The sequence below is a fragment of the Mobula hypostoma genome, chromosome 19, assembly GCF_963921235.1.
Source record: "Mobula hypostoma chromosome 19, sMobHyp1.1, whole genome shotgun sequence".
Taxonomy (NCBI): Eukaryota; Metazoa; Chordata; class Chondrichthyes; order Myliobatiformes; family Myliobatidae; genus Mobula; species Mobula hypostoma.
Genome location: NC_086115.1, coordinates 48067530 through 48093444, shown reverse-complemented (window position 1 = coordinate 48093444; position 25915 = coordinate 48067530). Strand labels below are relative to the sequence as shown.

The 25915-nt window shown below is 40.4% G+C and overlaps 1 protein-coding gene across 2 annotated transcripts in view; it reads left to right on the top strand.

Annotated features, from left to right (window-relative positions):
• Positions 1-5035: 5035 nt before the first annotated feature.
• Positions 5036-25915, top strand: part of dock1 (dedicator of cytokinesis 1) — a 575517-nt gene continuing 554637 nt past the window's right edge. For both annotated transcript variants that reach the window (XM_063071820.1, XM_063071821.1), the window contains exon 1: positions 5036-5232. In XM_063071820.1, the coding sequence (XP_062927890.1) occupies positions 5190-5232 (43 nt within the window). In that variant the 5' untranslated portion in view covers positions 5036-5189. The remainder of the gene's footprint in view (positions 5233-25915) is intronic.

Below are 25915 nucleotides of genomic sequence, written 5' to 3'. Positions count from 1 at the left end.
ATGAGATCCTGAACCCCAAATGAACTCCAGGCACGCTGACTGATCGGCCCTCATGCTTCCTGTTCACATGGACTTAGAGCACAGAGTGGAGGCCTGGACTGTGGATGTCCTTTGTCACCTATCCATGTTGCTGGCCTTTGAGTGTGGAGTGGAAGCCTAGACTACAGATGTTCTTCGTCTCCCATCCGTATATTTGGCCTTTGAGCATGGAGCAGAAGCCTGGACTGTGGTTGTCCATTGTCACCTGGCCATGTTGCTGGTCCTTGACTAGGGAACACCGAGTATGGAGCGAAGGCCTGATGTATAACTCTTCTATTTCCCTGCCCCTAAACGCAGAACACTTGGAGTACTGTGTCCAGTTCTGGTCGCCTCACTATAAGAAGGATGTGGAAGCACTGGAAAGGGTACAGAGGAGATTTACCAGGATGCTACCTGGTTTAGAGAGTATGGACTATGATCAGAGATTAAGGGAGCTAGGGCGTTACTCTTTGGAGAGAAGGAGGATGAGAGGAGACATGATAGAGGTATACAAGAGGAATAGATAGAGTGGATAGCCAGCGCCTCTTCCCCAGGGCACCACTGCTCAATACAAGAGGACATGGCTTTAAGGTAAGGGGTGGAAAGTTCAAGGGGGATATTAGAGGAAGGTTTTTTACTCAGAGAGTGCTTGGTGCGTGGAATGCACTCCTGAGTCAGTGGTGGAGGCAGACACATTAGTGAAATTTAAGAGACTACTAGACAGGTATATGGAGGAATTTAAGGTGGGGGGGTTTATATGGGAGACAGGGATTGAGGGTCGACACAACATTGTAGGCTGAAGGGCCTGTACTGTGCTGTACTATTCTATATTCTATGTACCTCTAACATCCCCCATCAGTGTCCCTAAACCCTAACCTGATCTCTAACTCTGCTCTCTGTCCCTAAAACCATCCATATAGACTTGAAACAAAAAACAACTAAATCTGAACCATGATATTGACAGAGATTGCAGATCGGTGCCATCTTGAAAAAAATACATATATTTAACCATCTTTACCTTAAATGTATCTAGTGGTTTGGGCTCCACCACCTTCAGGACCGGAAAATTCCAGAGATTCACTACCTTCTAAGAAAAGAATATTCTACACTCCTGAGTTTAAAGGAGTAGAACCTTATTTTGCAGCCCTGTTCTTTTGCTTGTAACTCTCATTCTAGAAAACATTTCAACATCTATCCTAAACGCAAAATAATCTGCAGATGCTGGTATCAAAGCAACACTCACAGTACGCTGGAGGAACTCAGCAGGTCGGGCAGCATCAGTGGAAATGATGAGTCGACGTTTCGGGCCGGAACCCTTCGTCAGGACTCAACATCTATCCTATCATGCTTCGTTAGGACCTTATATGTTTGAATAATATCACCCCTCAATCTTCCAAACTCCAAAGGATACATACCAAAAGTATTTAGCCTTTTAGTATGTGCTAAATTGAACAAAACAACATTTATCCAAAGTACATTAATGCAGAAACATAAATAAAGCAAGCACAGATACAGAGATGATGATACCTGGCAGCTTAAAACGTGTTTGTGGACTGACCAGAGGAGTTAACTGATGAATAAAGTGGACTGGTGGCACTTGACAGATTAAACTATAACAACTTCTGCTTTGTGTGCCTTCAATAAAACTCTTCAAGGCATTTCACAGGAGCATTATCAAATAAAATGTGATACAGAGCCATATATTGGAACATGATGACTGACATATTTTAAATAGATAATAAAGCAGAGGAGACAGGCGATGTCATTCAGGGAAGGAATCCCATAGCCTAGGGTATAGATAGCTGAAGGTACGGCAACCATTGATGATGTGACTAAAACAGCAGAAAGTTTAAGGGGCCAGAAAGACAGGTTACACAGATTGTGGACTTTAAAGAGAAAGTGAAAGATGAAAACCAGGTGGAACTTAAGTGTAAAGCAGAAAATCATTAGCTCCCAATTCAGCTGGTTTATATGTCTCCTAGTGCTCCAAAATATCTTTCATCATGCACATTCTGTCCTCCCACCCAACAATTCACAGAGCTCCAAATGTGGCTTAGCATATTTCAGTCTTTAAGTTGCAACCCTGGTGTTTCCTCATTTCAGATCCATCTCCAATGCTCATTGTCTTTGATATATCGGTTGCTAACTCTTCCCGGTCCTTCCAAGATAATACATGTCAGGATGCCTTCTTGTGGGGGGGGGGGGAGGGACGTCGACTCAGACCATGAGAGGCCTGTGTCGGGCATTTTCATGCCTTACAAGGTGCAGATTGGAAGTCTATGTGGGGACGAGAGCAATGTGAGATTAAGTGCCTTGCTCAAGGGCACAAACATGCTGCCACAACTGAGGCTCGAACTAGCGACCTTGAGATAACTAGGCGAACACCTTAACCACTTGGCCATGTGCCCAACACAAATGTCATCTTAATGTTCCCAATATTCTCTCAAAGTGATTTTGTCTCAAGAGTCTTCTTAGCACTATTGGATTCTGAACATACATAGACCCTGTTCCCAATTTCAATCACCCAGATCTAAAAGGTCAGTGTCCCAGATAACCCTTCTTGGCATTATATTCTAAAGGGAAATTTTCGCATATGCAGACGTTGCATTTGCTGGTATATGTAATAATGTTTATCAGGAGCGTTGTATGTGAATGGCCTGAAGCATTGTTAAAGAGTCCTACCACCCATCTTGTAATCTCTTTGATTCACTACCATCAGGCAGGAGGCACAGGAGCATCAGGGCTAGGATGACAGCTTCTTCCCCAGGCTGTGAGACTAATGAACACTCTGTCAGCACTGAGGTCTTGTTACTAGGACAGGGAGCTGTTTACAGTACAGTTTACTGTTTATCTCTGCTGTGTACTTCACATGTATTTTGGATTATATTTTATTAACTTACATTATTTATATTTTGTATCATACACAGAACATGAAACATGTATTGTGGGTGCACCGTGGTCCAGCAGAGAGTTGTTTCATTTTGTTGTATGTATGTACAGTCAGATGAAAATAAACTTAAACTTGAAATTTAGAAATGCATCCCTAAAATTGAAGTTAAGATCCAACATTTTGCAAAATAAATCATTAAATATTGTAAAACAGTAGTCAGGTATCATCCTTTAATATCAGGCACACTTCTATATAAACCAAATGCATTCTCTGATTCATTGCAGACAATTTGTTTTTGCGCATAATTTATTTTTCAAAGAGGATGTGGTCAATGTAATGTGAGTGCTCATGTGGGTACCATTCACAATTGCCCAAATCACAAACCATGACTCCTTCATGCAAATCCTGTAACCACAACTTTGGACCAAAACAACTGAATTATCTTATTCGATTCCATACGCGCAATACTTGCAACGCAACCTATTCAAACAGATTTCATTAATGGTAATGGCCATACTTCCTGCACTTTATAGAGTTCTGTCATCTTAATAACATTCTCTGTAGTTATCAAAGTGTATTATTTAGTGGTTTGAAAACATTTCCCCCCAAAATGGATGATGTCCTGTTTTGACATTTACTGTTACTGTCCACCCATGTTGAGTTCAGAATTGTCAAAGACAACATAATTGCCAAGAATTCCTCCTAGCTATGTGCATATTTGGTCACTAATGACAGGTAATTTTCAGCTATTTCCAGCATTGTATTTTACGTTTATTATCAAAATACATATATGCCACCATATACAACCCTGAGATTTGTTTTCCTGTGAGCATGCTCAATAAACAAAATAACCATAATAGAACCAATGAAAGACCACACCAACAGGGTGGACAACCAGTGTTCAAAAGACAACAAACTGTGCAAATACAAGAAGAAAGAAAAAAAATAAATAAGCAATAAATATTGAGAACATAAGATTGATAGTCCTTCAAAATGAGTTCATAGGTTGTGGGAACAGTTCAGTCATGGGGCAAGTGAAGATGAATTTATCCCCTCTAACTTCACTGGCTCCATCACTGAACTTTCCCCACAACCTATTGACTTATTTTCAGGGACTGTTCATCCTATGTTTTCGATATCATCCCCTCTGGTTCAAGAGCATGAGGGGCAATGCATTTCTGAACCTGGTGGGTGAGTCCTGAATCTCCTATGTTTTCTCCCTGATGGCAGCAGCAAGAGGAAAGCATGAACTGGATGGTTCAGATAACTTTAGAGTTTCCCAGACACACCTTTATTGATTCACTCTTTTTCAGCCAGCACTAACACCAATTCTTTTTTATTTTTATTCTCCCCAATTACCCCCCACAAATTAAACTTGCTTTCTTTTAAAACATTTTCTAGTTCAGGTGAAGCAAGACCTGGAACCAGGTATCAACTTTCAGCTGTTCACACTTTCCCTCCACCTTTCTAAACAGGTTATCTCCATAGATGCAGTTGACCCTTTGAGTTCCTCCAGCGCCTCATATGTTACTAAAAATACACTTCATTTACTGTAAAGGGCATTGTCTGTGAGCTGTGGAAAATCATTGTCTAAATTCAATTTAAAAGTAGAACAGTTCATTGGAAACTTTCTTCCTCTTTACTGGCAGTTGATTTGCGTTTCCTTTTACACACCCTGCCCGACTTTCTGATTATTTTCATTATTCTGAGTTTTGTTTCAGACTTCCAACACCTGCGACGGATATATATTCCAGTCTATATCCTTTATTAAAGGAATACATTGTTGTGAGTATTTTTTCCCCCTCAGCTCGGTAGCTTCTCTTATAACTTAAAACAAAAACATCCTGATCGTTATCACAATTAACACGATATGGTTTTAAACTTTCCCGACTAAAAAGTAAAAACCTAACATCTGACTGATAGGATCCCGAACCTTTCGCTCCATTAACCACAAGGCTGCGGGCAGCGCCCCACTTGGAAGGCTTGTTTTGGAGAGCAACAAAGTAAATTTCGCAGTTTCCAGTGGGCAGGGAACATACTGCGAGTCGGTGATGTTGTAGCGGGAGGCGGAAACTCGTCCTTCAAGTTTTTTTTTTGGAAAGTTGCCGGCCAGCCGGCCGCTTGCTCACGCACTGATCTCCGCGAGTTTTACGATCGGTGACGCTCGAGGCACATGACTGGAACTTTCTTTTTCCTCCTGTGGAAAATGGCGGCTTGGAGTTTTCAGGACAAATGAGAAAAGCTGGAAAAAGTGGAAGTTGAGGAAGTTTAAACCACAACAATGACGCGTTGGGTCCCAACCAAAAAAGAAAAATATGGAGTCGGTGAGTGGCATTCCTTCACGGAATTCCAGCCATTTGTATTTTCCGATTTGAATGTCTAGCAGTTTAAAACTATTTTAATTGTTTTTTAAAAAATCCCCTCATTTTTCCCCTCTTTCCACATATCCAAATCCCGGGCCCTTCGCACTCCTTTCCAGTGAGTTGCAGACGTGGATATTAATCCTTTGGTCTTTCGGAATCGCTTTTCTCTTTAGGAGAATAATTAACAAGGAGAGTGAATTGATGCTGAGAATCCGGTCTCTTTACACTTTCCTATCAAATGAGATAAATTAGGTTCGAGGTGTGTCAGTTTCAAAGGCCATGTTCTGGTTTAATTTTGTGGCGTTCTTCAGTATAACTTCTAAACAACAGGCTCTCGGATTTAAAATATTTAGTACATAATGCTTTAAGAGAAATATGCAGATGATTTTGTAATCTGTTATTCCTGTTTTCCTCAATCTCACTGTTTTTGCACACACCTGAGATTTTTACTGAGTGGTTATTTATTATCTCTCTTGTTCGTTGGGAAATATTGGTGATCTGATCCGGAAACTTTCTAAAACGAATCAGAAACATTTTTTAAGGAAACGTGATATCATAAGTGTACTTAACGATTTGGTTCGTCGTTTATTGATCGCTTCTGTCATGTTTGTGAATAGAGTTTTTCATAGGAGGGTCAATATACCACCTAACCCCCCCATTGCAGAAAAACGTTTTATGATCGTTTATTGTACTATTCGATGTGGAGAACAGCATATCAAAAGTTGGACAATTTTGACACACGGAAAAGTCTCCAAAAATGACATCAAAAAAATGGCCGCCAGCAGAAAAACGTCAAAAATCTGACTGATAACCATCAAATTGCAAGTTTTTTTTAAACCTGATGTTTTAATGAATGCTCTTTTCACATAACAGTAGTTCCTGGAATGAAAGTTGCATTTGCACTGACGTCATAACGTCATCAATGACGTAATCAAGGGATAACTCTGGTATTAAGTACTGATGTCATAACCCATAATATGCTACCTTATGGCTTCTCAGATGCAGTCTTGTTCATCATCCCCTTCTATCACTGGCTCATTTGTCATATTGTCACAGTTGCCATCTTGGCAATGCCCACATGCACTGGTGCATTCCAGCCCATGCTTTTTGCAGGTACACTTTAGTGTATTGCACCCTCCCAAACAGTTGCAGTGAATCATCTGAATAAGTACCTCTGGAGCAGAGCTTTTGTCTGTTATCACTGGAACGAGTTTTTCCCGTTCTACTCTCCATCCCCACTCAGACGGCTCCATTTCATCACTACAGCCCATCCACTCTATAACCTGGTAGTAAGTCCGCAGGGAGCGAAATTTACAGGCTGAGGTGGTTGGTAGCAGTCTTTCATGTGTGACGAAAGTCTTAGATCTCGCAACTTTCTTGCAGAGCTTATCGTATCTGATAGGTGCCAGGGAGACGTTCTGATTTCTATTGTATAATGCCACCATTGCCCTACAGCCATTGGTTTCCACAACATCCTGACTTTTGCTTTGGTGAACAGAACGCTTTTGAACAGTCTCTGATTCCCTTTTCTTTCTTGATGATTCTTTGGAACCCCGACTTCTTTCCGATCCCAAATACTCTGGACGTTGAGTCGCATCTGGTAAAAGCCTGGAGAAACAATAGATCAATACAAGCTGCTTCTTAGAGTATCTGCTTAAGGACCTTGATATTATAGGCATTTGATTTTACCTTGTCTGAGCGGAAGTAGGGTTCAGTGCAGTTTGTTACCACTACATGGTGGAGCAAGAGTATGAGGAGGTCTGTGTCTTCTCCGATGAGGGTGGTAGATTTGAAAGCAGACATTGTGATGGCTGCTTTTGCGATTTCAACGTCGGCATCTCCTTCAGCTTGAATCACTTTGCAGCCTCTCTGTCGCAAACGTTCCATAATGAGCTGGATAATTACCTGCTTGTTTGCCTCATTTGACAAGAAGTCTTCCTTTTTTCCAACAAATTTTGTCGCCCCTGTAATGTTCACCTTGTTCGCATTCAAATTTCTACTTCGACGCTGATGAGTACAGTCCTTTATGCTTGGCCCAACCCCATAACCATCAAAAACTATGGTGGCTCTGGCATAGTGTTTGATAATGAATGAGGCGTAGTCATCTGCATTTGAACTGCAGGTGCACTCCTCTGTCCATTTTAAGCGGTGCAGAAGTGATGCCCCATCGAGAACATAGTGATCTGTCACTGGAACCGTCTGTGTGACAGCATTGTCCGATTTGGAGGTGACATAGTTCTTTATCGCTTCTGCCAGTTATGGCTTACCTGGCTGGCGCAAGATGTTCTTTGCTTCAAACAAAGACATCGGATATGGACAGAGTTCATAGTTCATTACTTCGTCTAGCCGGAGATCACCTGTCTGTGACACAACTAGGAACCTCCGGAATAACAACGCTGGATCTATGGTATGGTCTTCAGCAACTTTGACTACCTGCTGGATGCTGGTGTCTTGACCTTTGAACTCCTTTTGTGCAAATACGAGAAAACAGAGTGTCCGTCCATCTTCCTAACTATATCATTTCCTATTGCGAGCAGGTCATGTACATGGACATCCTCATTTGCATAAACCCGTGTGATGATGTTGCGCAATGATTTATCATCCAAAAATGGCAGGAAACAGTCCAGTTTTGCTGTGACTTTTTCAAGGTCAGCCTCATCTCTACTCGTTCTGGAGGTGGACAACTCCTTATGTTGTTCACCTGTTGTGTAACTATTCGCGGTCAGTGCTTGCATGGCAAGGTTGTAAGAGGATGACACAGTGGAAGACATAGTCCAAACTGCTCTCTGGTGCTCTGATATCCTTCCTTGCGTTAGACCCCCGTGGCTTTTTAGTGAGCACATTAGTGTCTGTTCTATCACAAGATCAGAGCCAAGGCCAGCCCAGTATTGGCTGCTGCATCTGATACATGGAATCCAGATTGGAACTTCTGATGAACCTCAAGAGTTGTCATCTGCCAATGCATGCATCTTCTGGAGACAGAGATGAGCCAACTTCAGATAATTCGGATGACCAGCGGCCGTGAATATCGGCACGCAGGCTGAGATGACACTGAGAAGCATTTCCCATGACCCCATTCGATCGGCCCCAACAAGTGCCCTAGCAATCCCTACCACGTGCTGGTAGTTGACCCACAGTGTGCTGGTTTTGGAAGTTCCTGCCAGTTCATCGTTTTTGAGAGTCATATGACGTCATGAAATAATAGTTCATAGTTCTGGCGATAAAACACACCCTGCGGGTATTCCCATTCACATTTTATACCACAATTATGGCACTACCATTGTTAGAAACAATGAAATATAACAAAATTAGACAGGTATGGGTCCGACTCTTTTCATTGGCGGCCGTTTTTTAAATGTCAGATGTTTTTATTCTCCCGTGCTCCGTTTCTGTCCAACTTTTGATATGTTGTTCAGTATGGAATAAAAAGTAAGAAATAACAAATTGGGCATAATCACTGTGGAGATAATAAGAGTTAACTTGCGAACTTGAAACAGTAGCATTACTTCCATTGGTGCTGCCTGGAACTTTGAATACTTCCATCATTTTCTGTTGCTATTTCAGATTGTGCTTTCAGAAATATTCTATGGATAAGGTTTTGTTTGAAATATTTCAATTTGTAGGATAGGTAATCAGTTTTCATAATGCTTTACTGGAAAGTGATAAAAGAAAATCTTGAAATTCTACAGCACTTGTGTCCCATTCAAGCTGTCCCAAGAACACTTTAGAGATAATTAAGTGCTTTGAAATATAGGAATGTTGTAATTCAAGAAAAATGGCAGTAAAATTGCATAGAACAAGATTGCATGAAGTAGGCTGATAATCTGTCATTTTATTGAAGTTAATTTAAAGAGAAATTAATTTAGGCGGTTACCGAAGAAAGCATTTGAACACCTCTACCTATCATGGAAGAACTATGATGAATTGTAGATTAGTTACAGCAAAGAAAACCTTTGCTGACTTTTGTAAAACAATCTGTTCACTCCTTTTCCCTGGGTCTTTCTCTGCAGTCCTGCACTGTTTTTCCTCGTGTATTTTCAATTCCTTTCTGAAAGTCTTAAATATATTTTCATCACCTTTGCAGGAAAGAATTCCAGATTTTAACAGTTTGCTGCATAACAAAGTTTCTCTGCTGTTCACATTTTGCTTCTGCCTCTTAATCCCAACTCTTTTGTCTGAGTTTTGAATTTGTCATTTCTATCCCTTGATTCTTGAATCATCTACTTGGGGTAACAGTTTCTCTCCAGTTACCCTCATTTTATATTTTCTAGCCCATCATGATGTTGTACATGTGATGGAACAGTCATGCTGCCTTGTTGGACTGAGGTGGTCAACCCCATCTTCTCCATAAGATACAGAAGCAGGATTTAGTTGTTTGGCATTTTGAGTTTGCTTCGTCATTTGATTGTGGCTAACTTGTTTTTGGCTCTCAACCACGTTCCCTGCATTTTCCCTGTAACCTTTGAGACCTTTACTATGCAAAAACCTATCAACCTCCACTTTAAGTATATCAGTGACTTGGTTGCCTCAGCTGTTTGTGGCAATTATTTAACAGATTCAGCACCCTCTGGCTAAAGAAATTCCTACCCATCTTTCTAAAGGGACATTTTTTCATTCTGAGACTGTGCTGTTTGGTCACAGAATCTCCCACTGCTGGAGTTGTTCTCTTCACCTTCGCTCCATCCAGGACTTCCAATATTCAGTAAGTTTCAATGTGGACTATCCACGGCCTCCTCTGTTGTAAAGATGAAGCCACACTCAGGTTGGAGGAACAACACCTTATATTCCGTCTGGGTAGCCTCCAACCTGATGGCATGGACATTGACTTCTCTAACTTCCGCTAATGCCCCATCTCCCCCTCATACCTCATCCGTTATTTATTTATATACACACATTCTTTCTCTCTCTCTCCTTTTTCTCCTTCTGTCCCTCTCGCTATACCCCTTTTCCTTCTCCCTGGGCCTCCTGTCACATGATCCTCTCATATCCCCTTTGCCAATCACCTGTCCAGCTCTTGGCTCCATCCCTCCCCCTCCTGTCTTCTCCTATCATTTTGGATCTCCCCCTCCCCCTCCAACTTTGAAATCTCTTACTAGCTCTTCCTTCAGTTAGTCCTGACGAAGGGTCTTGGCCCGAAACGTCAACTGTACCTCTTCCTAGAGATGCTGCCTGGCCTGCTGCGTTCACCAGCAACTAGAAGTCTGTACTTTTTTTTTGTACCAGAATTCATGATCATCCACTTCCCTACACCACTGCATTTCATTTGCCATTTCTTTGGCAATTTTCACAACCTATCTAAGTCCCTCTGCAGACTCCCTGCTTCCTCCACACTACCTGCCCTTCCACCTTTCTTTGTATCATCTGCAAACTTGGCTATCAATTCACATCCAGTGTGAAAAGTAGCGAACCCAGTACTGCTGCCTGCATACATTCAAAATAAATTTATTATCGAAGTAATACACCATATACAACACTGCGGTTAATTTTCTAAGCATACTCAGTGGATCCGTAATAGAAAAATAACCATCATGGAAGCAATGAAAGACCACACCAACTGGGCATGCAGCAAATGTGCAAAAAACAACACTGCAAATACAACAAGAAAAAAAGCAATAAATATTGAGAACATGAGATGAAGAGTCCTTGAAAGTGACACACCCAAAATGATGGAGTAACTCAGCAGGCCAGACAGCATCTGTGGAAAATAGTAAAACAGTTGACATTTTGACCTGAGACCCTTCATCAGGAGTGTGGTTTTATCGCGGCGGTAGAGGAAGCCAGAGACTGACATGTCAGATTGGGAAGTAGAATTGAAGTGGGTGGCCACTGGCAGATCCTGTTTTTTTTTATAGCAGATGGAGCATTGGAGCTTGGCGAAGCGGTCTTCCAATCTACTTCCCATTTCCATTCTGACATGTCAGCCCATGGCCTCCTTTACTGCTGCAATGAAGCCGCACTCGGGTCGGAGGAGCAACATCTTGTATTCCGTCTGTGTAGCCTCCAACCTGATGGCATGAACATCGATTTCTTGAACTTCCAGTAATTCACCATTCACTCTTCACCATTCCTGTTTCCCTCTCTCACCTCATCTCTTTTCCTGCTCATCACTCCCTCTGGTGCTCCTTCCCTTCTCTTTCTATCATGGTCTTTTTGCCCTCTCCTATAAGATTCCCCCTTCACCAGCCCTTTATCTCTTTCACAAATTGGCTTTTCAGCTCTTTACTTCATCCCTCCTCCTTTCCCCATTTCACCCATCATCTACCACATTCTTCTTCCTCCACTCCCCCCACCTTCTTCCTCTAACTTCTCAACTTTTTTTCCAGCCCTGATTAACGGTCTCTGCCCAAAACTTCAACTGTTTATTCTTTTCCGTAGATGTTGCCTGGCCTGCTGAGTTCCTCCTAAATTTTGTGTGTTTTGCTTGGATTTCATCTGCAGATTTTTTTGACCTTGAAAGTGAGCCGGTAGATTGTGGGAACATTTCAGTGATGGGGCGAGTGAAGTTATCCCCTTTCGTTTAAGAGCCTGATGGTTGAGGGGTAATAACTATACCTAAACCCAGTGGTATGATGGTGGCAGCAAGAAGTGAGCATGACCAGGGTGGTAGTCTTGCCTAACGTATATGCTCCCAATTCGGATGATGTGGAGTTTTTTGATCGTTTATTTCTCTTTATTGCCTGGGCTGAGTTCATATTCTCTCATATTGGGCGGTGATTTCAATTGTTGGTTAGATCCAGTTTTGGATCGATCGTCCTGTATTCCTACACTACCAAGTAAATCTGTCTTATCAATTCAGTCTTTCCTTTCCAATTATGGTATCTCCGATGTATGACTTTTTTTCCATCCAAATGAGAGAGATTATTTTTTTTCACATGCCCATCGCATATTTACTAGAATTCATTATTTTTTAATTGATAATCAGCTAATTCCATCTGTTTGCTCTTGTGACTATCAGAGTATGTTAATTTCAGATCATGTCCCAGTCACCCTGTCTATAATTCTTCCTTGTTTCCCCCAAATGAATAAACATTGGTGGTGGTCCCTGATAATGGATGCTGTTTTCCTGTGACAACACTCCATGTAGATGTGCTCAATGGTGGGGAGGGTTTTACCTGGGATGGACAGGACTGTAGGATTTTTTGTAGGATACTTTTTGTAGGATTTTCCTCTTTTTACGAAGCTTCCATTTCATTCATTCTCAAAAAGAGTAAGAACCCTACTGAATGTTCTTCGTATAGACCTATCTCTTTACTCAATTTTGATACTGAAATTTTATCTAAAGTGTTGGCTCGCAGACTTGAAAATATTATATCTTCTATAGTTTTGGATGATCAGACAGGATTTATTAAAAATCGATATTCACATTTTAATATACGGCGTTTGCTAATTGTTAATGTACTCTCCACCTAAGGAAATACCGGAATGTGTGATATCTTTGGATGCGGAGAAGGCTTTTGACAGAGTTGAATGGAACTTTCTATTTACATCCTTAGAAAAATTTAATTTTGGACCTAATTTTATTCATTGGATTAAATTACTTTATTTATCTCCCTCTGCTCGGGTTCTTACTAATTTTCAGAACTCTAAACCCTTTAAACTCCAATGTGGAATTAGCCAAGATTTCCCTTTGAACCCTCTGCTTTTTGATTTGGTATTAAAACCCTAAGCAATTGCTTTTCGAGAGTCTAAAGAGATTACTGGTATTTTAAGAAGAGGTACTATTCATAAAGTGTTGCTCTATGCTTATGACTTATTGCTTTTTATATCTAATGTTACAACCTCCTTACCATTTGTGTTCTGTTTACTGACTAATTTTAGTCAGTTCTCAGGATGTAAATTAAATTTACAGAAGAGTGAACTGTTTCCTTTAAACAATTTAATACCAACTGATATTAACCTTCCTTTTAAAATTTTAGGAAAACAATTTACGTATTTAGGTGTAACAATTACTAAGAATTATAAAGATTTATTTAAGGAAAATTTTTTAGGTTTATTGAATTATGATAAAACAAAAACACTTCCTAATTGGTCACTTCTCTCTTTATCACTGATTGGCCGAATCAATTCTATTAAAATAAATATCTTACCTAAATTTATATACCTTTTTCAAGCTGTGCCTGCTTTTATTCCTAAATCTTTTTTTGACTCTTTGGATTCAATTCTTTCTTCCTATATATGCAAGAATAAAAAACCTCGTATAAATAAAGCTCACCTTCAAAAAACCAAACAGAACGGAGGATTTGCCTTACCCAATTTTAGGTTATATTATTGGGCAGTTAATATATGTAATTTTACGTTCTGGATATATTGCATTAACCATGAGAATTGCCATACATGGGTTTCTTTGGAAGTCAACTCTGTTATTAAATTTTCCATTACTTCTTTACTTGGATCCTCGCTTCCTTTATCTTTAAATAAACTGTGGTGGTTAAACATACATTGAGGATTTGGTTACAGTTTAGAAAACATTTCAGTTTATTGAGATTCTCCCCCTCAAGTCCTATATTTTCTAATTGTTTTTTTAAACCATCTTTAATTGACTTATCTTTTAAAGAATGGGATAGGTTGGGTGTTAAACGATTTCAGGATTTGTTTGATGGAGGGAATCTCTCTTCTTTTGTGCAACTTTCAATGAAATTTAACCTTTCCAACACTCACTTTTTTTTCGATACTTACAGATTAGAGATTTTTTAAGATCTCAATTACTTACATTTCCTACAAGTCCAGATAAGAATATAATAGATACAATTTTTAATCTGAAACCTTTTGATAATGGTTCAATATCTTACATTTATGGTCTACTGTTGGGACTGAAAAAGGCCTCTTTAGATAAAATTAAAGGAGATTTGGAAAAGGATTTACAGATTTTCATATCTGATGAGAGCTGGAAGATTATTTTAAAATAGATTAATTCTTCATCATTATGTGCTCATCATTCTTTATTACAATTCAAAGTCATTCTTTATTACAATTCAAAGTGGTACATAAAGTTAATATGTCTAAAGACAAGCTTTCCGTTTTCTACGCAGATATTCCCCCTTACTGTGATAGATGTACTAATGGAGTAGCCACACTAATTCATATGTTTTGGACATGTCCAAGCCTTAAAAAATTTTGGAAAGATGTATTTCAAACTTTTTCTGAACTTTTCAATGTCAGCTTTAAGCCCAATCCTTTGACTGCCTTGTGTGGTATTGTTGAGGATAGTGCTACAAAATTGAAGCCATCTAATTTGCGGGTATTGGCCTTTATGTCTCTTATGGCCAGGAGGGCGACATTGCTCAAGTGGAAGGAGGCTGCCCCACCCACTCATGTTCAATGGCTATCTGATGTTATGTTGTGCCTTGATCTAGAGAAGATTCGTTGTTCGATTTCTGATTCTAAACATGATTTTCTAATGTTATGGGGGCCCTTTCTGAATTATTTTCACAATCTTTGAACTGTTATTGAAGTATGGATCTGAGCCATTATTATTATAATATCATATGGTAAGGTATTTTTCTTTCTTTTTTTTTTACCAACTAGCTCATTTTGGTAGTGGGGGTAGATTTTTTTTAAATAAAACACAATTATTTTATTCTATTTCATTTCATTTCATAATTCAATCTTTTTTATACATGATTGATTTGGAATATGGGATGCTATGATCATATTACTGTGATTTAAATGTATTGTAATTTGTATTATTTACTTGTATCCTTATGAATTTTGTATTTGTATTCATGTAATTTATATAATATCAATAAAAATAGTGAAAAAGGAAAAAAAAAAGGATTTTCCATTCAAGGCCTTTCTGTTTCCATACTAGGCTGTGATGCAGCCAGTCAGTATACTCTCCCAGTCCATTGAGGACTGACTCATGTACCTCTGGTTCCCTTCTCCTGAAGTCAATAATCAGAACACATTAGTCATCAGCAGCCAACCAGAGAAGGCCTCCTATATTCCCATTCTTTTCCTACTATATTTTCCCAGTCTAAGCCCTAAATTGAAATCCTGTATCCCTAGAATCATTCTATTAAATCTAATCCATATTTTCTCAAGGACTGGAGCATGTATTCTCAGTTGGTGAACAGATTAACCATAGTGTTTATTTGTGATCTAACCTGTGTTGTTCACAAATAAAACTACATTTTAAAGCTATTTGTAGCAACCTACGCTGTTCATTTAAAATCTTATCTAATATACCCTTTAATTGTTTATAAATAATGAAATCACTTAAATTAAATCAAACATGAAATTGTGCAAGATGTTTGTTAATAAATAACAGCCCTGTCAAGAACAAAACATATTTCAATTCTTTTGAAATTAACATGACTAGTTAGTATAACATTTGTTTTTGTTTTGTTGTATTTTGCTCTTGTTGATATTCAGTTTTTTTCCTAATTTGATGTAGAGTGGTATTTTCCCATGCAGTTCAGGGAACACATCCTTTATAGTATTTTTCCCCAGACTATAGTACCCAGAGAACTGCAGAAATGGTAAATTTTAATTGGCTATCATTAAGAGCCATTTGTTTGCAAAAATGAATGCACTTGAGTACCTAGCTTTTTAATAAATTGTGTGGTCAAATAATATGCAGCTGGTCAGTGAGCAATAAGCATAGATGTAATCTGAACTTAAACATTGTGTTGTCGAGAGCATCGAGAACAGTATTAGAAATTAATCTTGGATAAGCTTGCTGCCGGTTTCAGAGGCAAGGAAAGAATGAGGATCAGGAAGGGGGTTCGGGGGAGACACATGCATTAATATTTAGTTGAGTGTGCACTATAAAAACAGGGAAATTGACCCAGTCCTTATGCTTTGCTTGTATCTTTATTCTTATGTAATTCTACTAATGCAGCAATCCATTTCCAGCTGTCTCATTACTTTATTTGGCCACATTTTGTATTCTCAAGACTTCCAGTGTACATTCGAACCAATTATTAACTTATTGAAGAGCAAGTTTACTCTTGTCAAATAAGATTGCCATTTTGTGGAAAATACTGCTGATGGTGTTTGCTGGGTATCATACAACTTGTGTTTTGAATAGTGCCATTTATTGATGAATCAAAATATGCACATTTAAGTGTTAATGCTTAATTTGAACTGTGTTACTGCCAAGTATATATTAATATGGATTAAGAACTTGGATCCTGGATTCATGCTTGACCCTGTAAAGAAAAGTTATTCAAATGCAGGAATGCCATTGTAATAAGCAACCTCCCAGAGCACAGTTGGACATATTTGTGTATTTTTTGTGGAAGTAAAAGAAAGACAGCTTAATTACTGTTGTTAAATGAGCAGCATATCTTTTATAGTACTTGTGCAATTCTTTTAATAAAACAGAATTTTACCTTTCACATTATTTGTGGTTCAGTGGTAGCATTCTTATCTCTAAATTGGAAGATTGTAGTTTTATATCACAAGGAATCTACAGCCCATTGAGCCATTTTAGATATTTAGGGCTGATGGGTTCATATTAATATCCATTTCATTCTTTGACCTGGTTGCATAGCAGTTGATACTGCTGCTTCAGTTTCAGAGCCAGATTTAATCCTGACTTCTGCTGATGTCTGTGTAGTGTTTATAGTGGGATTGCTTCCTTGAGATCATGGATCTAATTGACTGAATGATTTCTTTTTGTTATATGAACAAGATATAAAGTATGTACCTGTCTTTCGACAGTTGTAGTGAAACTTAAGTTTTCCTGACATTTTCTACTTAATTTCCTCCTTAGCCAGAGTGCTCAAATGCTTTCCTATACTTGCTCTGACTATTGCCATAAATGTAGCTGTCTTAAACATACTATTATTTTTGTTTTGAGATTGAGATACCAGATGTTGATTGAGTAGAGGACACATGTGGTTGTTCATTCTGAATTGCTAAAGTGTTAAGCTGAAATGGCATGGCCTGATTTGACCCAAACCTGAGAGTGTTAATCAGAATATACAGACAGTTGGAGTGTAGATTACTTTAGATTTGCTTTGGGAGTAGGTGTAAACAGGAGACACCCTGCAGATGGTGGAAATCCAAAGTAACACACACGCACAAAATGCTGGAGGAAATCAACAGGTCAGGTAGCCATTATGGAAATAAATAAACAGTCGACATTTTAAGCCGAGACCCTTCTTCAAGACTGGAAATGAAGGGAGAAGATGACAAGATGGAAAGTTGCGGGGAGGGGAAGGAAGATGGGTGAAGCCAGGTGGGTAGGAAAGGTAAAGGACTGGAGAGGAAGGAATCTGATTGGAGAGGAGGGTGGACCATAGGAGAAAGGGAAGGAGGCGGAGGCCCAAATGTGATGGGCAGGTGACTATGTTCATGCCATCGGGTCGTATGTTACCCAGTTGGAATATGAGGTGTTATATTTCCACCCTGTGAGTGGCCTTATCATAGCACAAGTGGAACACCTGGAATGGGAATTAAAATGTTTGACCACCGGGAAGTTCCGCTTTTGGAGAATGGAGTGGAGGGGCTTGATGAAGCAGTCCCCCAGTTTACGACGGGTCTCACAAATGTAGAGGGAGGCCACAATACATGACCCCAGCAGATTTGCGGGTTAAGTGTTCCCTCACCTGTAAAGACTTTGGGGCCTTGCATGGAGGTGTGAGAGGAGGTGAAAGGGCAGGTGTACCATTTTGGTCACTTGCGGGGAGTGATGAATCTACTAGGGAATCAGGGAGGGATCAATTTCTGCAGAAAGTGGAAAAGGGGAGGAGGTAAAGATATGTTTGGCGGTAGTATCCCTTTGGGGATGGCAGATGTTGCGGAGAATGATGCATTGGATACAGAGGCTCATGGGGTGGTAGGTAAGGACAAGAGGAACTCTATCACTGTTAAGGCTTGGGAAGATGGCATGAGTGTGGATGTTCAGGAAATGGAGGAGATGTGGGTCAACGCACAAGAAAAGAACAAATTGTGCAAACAGCAAAACAATGAGTGAAAAACGCAGAATATAAAATTTCAAGCCATAAAGGCAAGACAACAGTTCAGAAATGGCCAATTTCAGCTCAGCTCAGCTCAGTTCAGTTCAGTTCAATCTTGTGCTGTGATGTCCGTTGACAGCCAGTTCGCCTTGATCAAAATCACACAAGATAGCAACAAAAAAGGAAGCAACCAGAAAACGAAAACACATCATAGCCTGAATTATAGTGTCCATCCCACAAACAACGCTGATTAAATCTTGCACAAGACCCAAGAAGCAGTAAAGCAAGTAAAATAGAAAAGTAATTTTGCGAACTGTCTGAAGGATGTCGCCTTTGGTCATGTGGTTCGCTGGTGCCATCTTCTCCATCTTGTGTTGAGGGATGAGGTCTCAAGTTTAGTGGGGCAGGAGCAGGCAGAAACAATGGGCCTACTTGGACAGTCATTTATATATAAAAAAAATCACAAAGAGGAATAAGCCTCAAATAAGTACAGTGGATTCCAGTTAATTGTGACACATCAGGGCCAATACATTTTGGCCCAATTAAGCAGCTGCCACAATTAACCAAAAGTTTCATGGAAATAGTTAAAAAGGTATATAAAAAAAGACAAACTGGTGTAACAAATTATATATTTTAATGAAATACTGAACAAATATGAACACAATCAATACTACTACAGTGTGGCTGGCTGACCTCTACATTGCTGAGGCCAGGTGGCAACTCTCAAACACTTTCTCATACCTATCACTTGAAGAGGACCCCACTCCAGACCACCAGAAAACTGTCTCAGACACCATCACTGACCTCATCAACTCTGGAGAGCTCCCATCCACTCCCACCAAACTCACTGTTCCCTTACCCTGCACTGCTCACTTCTGCCTCCTCCCCAAGATCCACAAATGACTGTCCAAGTAGGCCCATGGAGGTTGGTGAGTACTGGTGTTCTGCAGGGATCTGTTCTGAGACCCTTCCTCTTTGTGGTTTTTTAAAAATATATAAATGACCTGGATGAAGAAGTAGAAGGGTGGGTTAGTGAGTTTTCTGATGACACAAAGGTTGGGGGTGTTGTGTATAGTCTGGAAAGTTGTCAGAAGTTACAGCGGGACATGATAGGATGCAGAACTGGGCTGAGAAGTGGCAGATGGACTTCAACCTAAATAAGTGAGAGGTGGTTCATTTTGGTAGGTCAAATTTGAAGACAGAATATAATAATGGTAAGACTCTTGGCAGTCTGGAGGATCTGAGAGATCCTGGGGTCTGTGTCTATAGGACACTCAAAGCTGCTGCACAGATTGACAGTGTTGTTAAGAAGGCGTATGGTTTGTTGGTATTCATCAACCGAGGGATTGAGTTCAAGAGCCATGAGATAATGCTACAGGTATATGAGACCTTGGTCAGACCCCACTTGGAGTACTGTGTTCAGTTCTGGTCACTTCACTACAGGAAGGATGTGGATACTATAGGGAGAGTGCAGAGGAGATTTACAAGGATGTTGCCTGGATTGGAGAGCGTGCCTTATGAGAATAGTTTGTGTGAACTTGGCCTTTTCTCCTTGGAGTGATAGAAGATGAGAGGAGACCTGATGGAGGTGTATAAGACGATGAAAGGCATTTTTCGTGTGGATAGCCAGAGGCTTTTTCCCAGGGCTGAAATGGCTAACATGAGGACACATAGTTTTAAGGTGCTTGGAATTAGGGTCCGAAGGGATGTGAAGGGTAAGTTTTTCACACAGAGAGTGGTGGATGCGTGGACTGCATTGCCGGCGGTGGTGGTGGAGATACAATAGGGTCTTTTAAGAGCCTCTTAGATCGGTACATGAGCTTAGGAAAATAGAGGGCTATGCGTTAGGGAAATTCTAGGCAGTTTCTAGAGTAGGTTGCATGGTTGGCACAACAGTGTGGACCAAAGGGCCTGTAATGTGTTGTAGATTTCTATGTTCTATGTGAACTTTTGTGTTTGTAATTGTAAGGTGACTGGCAACTGGAAGCTCAAGTCGTCTTTATGGGTTGAATGTAGGAGTCCTCTGGATCATGGGTCCCAACCTTTTATATGTCATTGTCCAATACCATTAAGCAAGGGGTCTGTTGACCCCAGGTTTATATGTCATTGTCCAGTACCATTAAACAAGGGGTCAGTTGACCCCAGGTTGGGAACCCTTGCTTCAGATTAACCAAATCTAGATTTGACTTCATTGTGGGGGAGATCATATTGTCAGCACTGAATACAGTAAAGTAAATGGGAAATAAACACTAAATAAATACAGTAAATAGAATAATTGTTTGACCTGGAAAGAATGTTAGGGTCCTTGGATTGTGAGGAAAGGACAGGGTATAAAGGCAGGTACTGCAGGTATCGGCAGAAGTGCAGAGGGAATGGTCTCTTCAGATTACTGAAAGGGGAAAGCCATGGAAGTAAGTCTGCTAGTGGAAATCTTTTGAAGATGTGGAAATTGTGCAAGAGGATTTGTTGAGCATGCTACATTACATGGTGGAAAATTAAGATGAAACCTATCCTTGCTCTAGTTGGAGCAGAGGGATTGATAGCAGAAACGCAAGAAATGGAACACGTACTGTTAAGAGTCCTGCAGTTAATGGGAACTTGTTTAGGAAAAATGAAGATGTATTGGAAACATTTGTTTGGAAAATAATATCATTAGATCAAAGTGACAAAACAAGAGGAATTGGGAAAATGGAATGGTTCTTGCAGCAAACCAGTTTGGTTTGTCATGGATTATGGTCACGAGCTTGAAGGTAGAAAAGTCAAGGAAGGGAAGGGTCAGAGATTGATGATGTAGTAGAGAGAGGAAAGGTGAAGAAACATTTGAAGTTTAAACTTGGACCTTCTCTGGTTCCCACAGCTACATTATTGATTTGATGGAATTTCATGGAGAAGATGTTTAATGTGACAAGTTCAACTGGCAAATAGAATGATAGTGGGGGAGACTGGGATGCCAATGCGAAGAAGGAGAGGGAAAGAGCTGAGTTAAGACTTAACGTACAACTTAAATGGCTTGAAATATAGTAAAACTCTGCTACCCAACTATTCAGAAAGCCAAGTGGTTTGGCATCTTGTATACGAGATGATGTTTCCTGTGCTGTCCTGAAACTTGGGGTTCCACTGCTCTTACCTACCTGAAACTTTGATTGCTCCCTTGAATCTCAACCTGGTTCACTGGACAATTCACTATAATACCATGTGACACCTTAAATAAAGAGTTAATATTTATAATCTGAAGTATTTTAACATTTTGTTAAAGTTAGTTATCACAGCCTGGAAAATTGTTCAACTGTAAATGAGTTATTTTACTGCTTAAGAACTGTTATACTTTGTACAGTAAGGTACAGTATAGATTATTATGACTTTAAAATTATGTTTACTTATGTAATTGGTCCAGAGGAATAGAAATAAAGAAATATCAAAATATAAATGTAATGAGCCATCTTGTAAAGAATTGCAACACTCCTATGCAGATGTCGAAAATGGCTATCGTCTTTAAAGCAATCACGGCCAACGTGAGTAACTTCACTATTATCGCAAATCTCAAATTTCAAGCTACTATAATTGCAAATATCCAGTTGTCCTCATACTGCAACCACTGTCTTATTTCATCATGAGGTCTTATTCTGCTGCTTTTTTCTTGCTCTACGTACTTTAGCCCAGGTTAATAACTCCTAATTACTTTTTATTTTTACTTATTTAGAGATACAGTGTGGTACAGGCCCCTCCTGCCTTTTGAGCTGCGCCACCAGCAACCCCAATTTAATCCTCGCTAATCATGAGACAGTTTACAATGACCATTTAACCTACTAACCGGTATTCCTTTGGACTGTGGGAGAAAACTAGAGCGCCTGTAGGAAACCCGTGTATTCACTGGGAAGACCTACAAACTCCCTACAGATGATGTCAGAATTGAACTCCAAACTGTGATGCCCTGAGCTGTAATAGCTTCACGCTAACGGTTGTACTACCATGGCATCTATTTTAGTATAATTGAAGTCTTTCTATCACTATATTTTTTAAAATTTATGTGCTTTATTTCTAATTGTTTGCATTCTTTTTTAAGTAATAGGATGTATAACAACTTTTTTTGTCTCAACCCTAACTGGACTGTTGCGAATAGAACTACACCTGTGCGAATCCCTGTAACATCTGTACCCCTGTGATCTCTGTCTTGGAGGCCAGCATCAGAACATTTTTCAGGAGGGTGAACCCTTGCTAGGAGGCAGGCCCTGATGGTGTACCTGGTAGGGGTCTGAAATCCTGTGTCGGTCTACTAGTGGGAGCGTTCAAGGGCATCTTCAATCTCTTGCTGCTGTAGTCGGAGCTTCCCACCTGCTTCAAAGAAGTGACAATCATACCAGTGCCCAAGAAGAGTACAGTGAGCTGCCTCAAAGCCTATTGCCCAGTGGCACTCATATCTACTGTGATGAAGTGCTTTGAGAGGCTGAATTAACTCTTCTCTAAAAAAGGATCTGGACCTGCTGCAGTTTGCCTATTGCCACAATAGGTCTGCAGTGGATGCAATCTCATTGGCTCTCCACTCGGCATTAGATCATCTGCACAATAGCAATACCTATGTCAGGCTATTGTTTATTGACTATAGCACAGCGTTTAACACAATCATGCCACCAGTTCTAATGAACAAGCTCCAAAAACCTGGTTGTAGGAGGGGTAGGACTGGCAGCTAAATATTCCGGAATTCCATTGTTTTAGATGCGACAGAGCGTCAGGGAACAAAGGAGGAAGGATGGCATCAGCAGTCAGGAAAAATGTCACGGCAGTACTCAGTCAGGACAGACTGAAGAATTGGTCTAGTGAGGCTTTATGGATGGAGCTGAGGAATAAGAAAACATTAATGGGGTACTATAGTCAGTGGAATTTAGAGGATAAAATCTGTAGAGAGGTTGCAGATTGTGGCAAGAAACATATGGATGTGATAGTAGGTGATTTTAACTTATAGTGGAGTGCTGCAGAGACTGGTGTTGGGTCTGTTGTTGTTTGCATCTGCATGAATGATCTGGATGATAATATGGCTAACTAGATTTGCAAATTTGTGGATGACCCCAAGACAGGTTGTGGACAGCAAGGAAGGCCATCAGAGCTTGCAGTGGAATCAGGACTAGCAGGAAAAATGGGCTGAAAAATGGCAGCAGAGAAGTGTGAGGTGTAGCTCTATAGTTGGACCAGAGTAGGTCCTGCACTGAATGCTAGGGCACTGAGGAGTGCAATAGAAGAAAAAAAAATACAGGTCCATAATTCATTGAAAGTGGTGGCACAGGTGGATAGGGTCATCACATCGGCCTTCATAGATCAAAGTTTTGAGTACAGGAGATGGAATCTTATTTTGAAGTAGTACAAGAGGCCTAATTTGGAGCATTAAGAGTGCAGTTTTGTCACTGACTTACTGGAAAGATGTAATAAGGTTGAAAGAATACAGAGACGATGTACAAGGAAGTTTCTGGGACTGAATGACCTGAGTAATAAGGTAAGATTGAATAGCCAGCAAGAGAAACTTTGCAGATGCTGGAAAGCCAAGTAACACACACAAAATGCCGGAGGAACTCAGCAGACCAGGCAGCATCTGTGGAAAAGAATAAAAAGCTGATGTTTTGGATGTAACAAAACACATAAGTGAAGGTAGAGCAGTGGATGTAGTGTATATGGATTTCAGTAAGGTATTTGATAAGGTTCCCCATGCGAGGCTCACTCAGAAAGTAAGGAAGCATGGGATCCAAGGAGTCTTTGCTTTGTGGATCCAGAATTGGCTTGCTCACAAAAGACAAAGGGCAGTTGCCGATGGTTGGATTCTTCTTGGAGGTCGGTGACCAGTGGTGTTCCGCAGGGATCTGTTCTGGGACCCGTCCTCTTTGTGATTTTTATAAATGACCTGGATGAAGAAGTAGAAGGGTGGGTTAGTAAGCTTGCTGGTGACACAAAGATTGGGGGTGTTGTGGGTATTCTGGAAGGTTGTCAGAGGTTATAGCAGGACATCGATAAGATGCAGAACTGGGCTGAGAAGTGGCAGATGGAGTTCAACCCAGATAAGTGTGAAGTGGTTCATTTTGGTAGGTCAAATTTGAAGGCAATATAGTATATTAATGGTAAGACTTGGCAGTGTGGAGGATCAGCGAGATCCTGGGGTCTGTGTCCATAGGATACTCAAAGCTGCTGCGCAAGTTGACACTGTTGTTAGGAAGGCATATGATGTGTCAGCATTCATCAACCATGGGATTGACTTCAAGAGCCGTAAGGTAATGTTATAGCTACATAAGACCTTAGTCAGAGCCTACTTGGAGTACTGTGTTCAATTCTGGTCACCTCATTACAGGAAGGATGTGGATACTATAGAGAGAGTGCAGAGGAGATTTACAAGGATGTTTCCTGAATTAGGAAGTTTGCCTTATGAGAATAGGTTGCGTGAACTTGGCCTTTTCTCCTTGGAGTGACGTAAGATGAGATCTGATGTGATAGAGGTATATAAGATGATGAGAGGCATTTTTCATATGGATAACCAGAGGCTTTTTCCCAGGGCTGAAATGGCTAACATGAGAGGGCATAGTTTTAAGGTGCTTGGAAGTAGGTACCGAGCAGAGGGGATGTCGGTGGTAAGTTTTTCACACAGGAAGTGATGGGTGCGTGGGATGCACTGCTGGTGATGGTGGTGGAGGAGGATACAATAGGATCTTTTAAGAGTCTCTTAGCTAGGTACATGAGCTTAGAAAAATAGAGGGCTATGCATTAGGGAAATTCTAGGCAGTTTCTAGAGAAGTTTACATGGTTGGTACGACATTGTGGGCCGAAGGGCCTGTAATATGCTGTAGATTTCTATGTTCTATGTTTCGGGCCAAGACTCTTCATCAGGACCAGAGAAAAAAGATGAGAAAAGAAGGTGGGGGGGGGAGGGAAGAAAGAAGTACAAGGTAGTAAGTGAGAGGTGAAAACAGGAGAGTGGGAGGGGTGACATTAAGAACTGGGAAGAATTGGTGAAGGAGATAAAGGACTAGAGTAGGGGGAATCCTATAGGAGAAGACAAAAGGTCATGGAAAAAAAGGAAGGGGAAGGAGCATCTGAGGGAGCTGATGGGCACGTAAGAAGATTAAATGAGAGAGGGGAACAAGAATGGGGGAATGGTGAAGGAAGACGGTTAGCAAAAGTTTGAGAAATTGATCTTCATGCCATCAGTTTGGAGGCTACCCAGAAGGAATATAAGATGTTGTTCCTCAAACCTGAGTGTGGCCTCATTACGGCAGTTGAGGAGGCCAATGTCTGATATGTCGGACTTTGTTCCTTGGAATGTAGAAGATTGAGGGGAGATTTGACAGAGATATACAAAATTATGAGGGGTATAAATAGGGTAAATTCAAGCAGGCTTTTTCCACTGTGGTTGGATGGGATTACAACCAGAGGTCACGGGTTAAGGCAGCAATGTGAAATGCTTAAGGGAACATGAGAGGAAACTTCTTCATGACAATTTTGAACGAGGTTTGAGACGATACCAGATCCATGGCAAATCTGGCAGGGTTTGCAAGACATTACTTACTACAAAGCGAAACCCAATAGTATGAATGGCGGTGATGCTTCACGACCAGATGAACTCAATGCCTTCTATGCCCGCTTTGAAAGGGAGAACACAACTACAGCTGTGAAGATCCCTGCTGCACCTGATGACCCTGTGATCTCTGTCTCAGAGGCTGATGTTACTCTGTCTTTAAAGAGAGTGAACCCTCACAAGGCAGAAG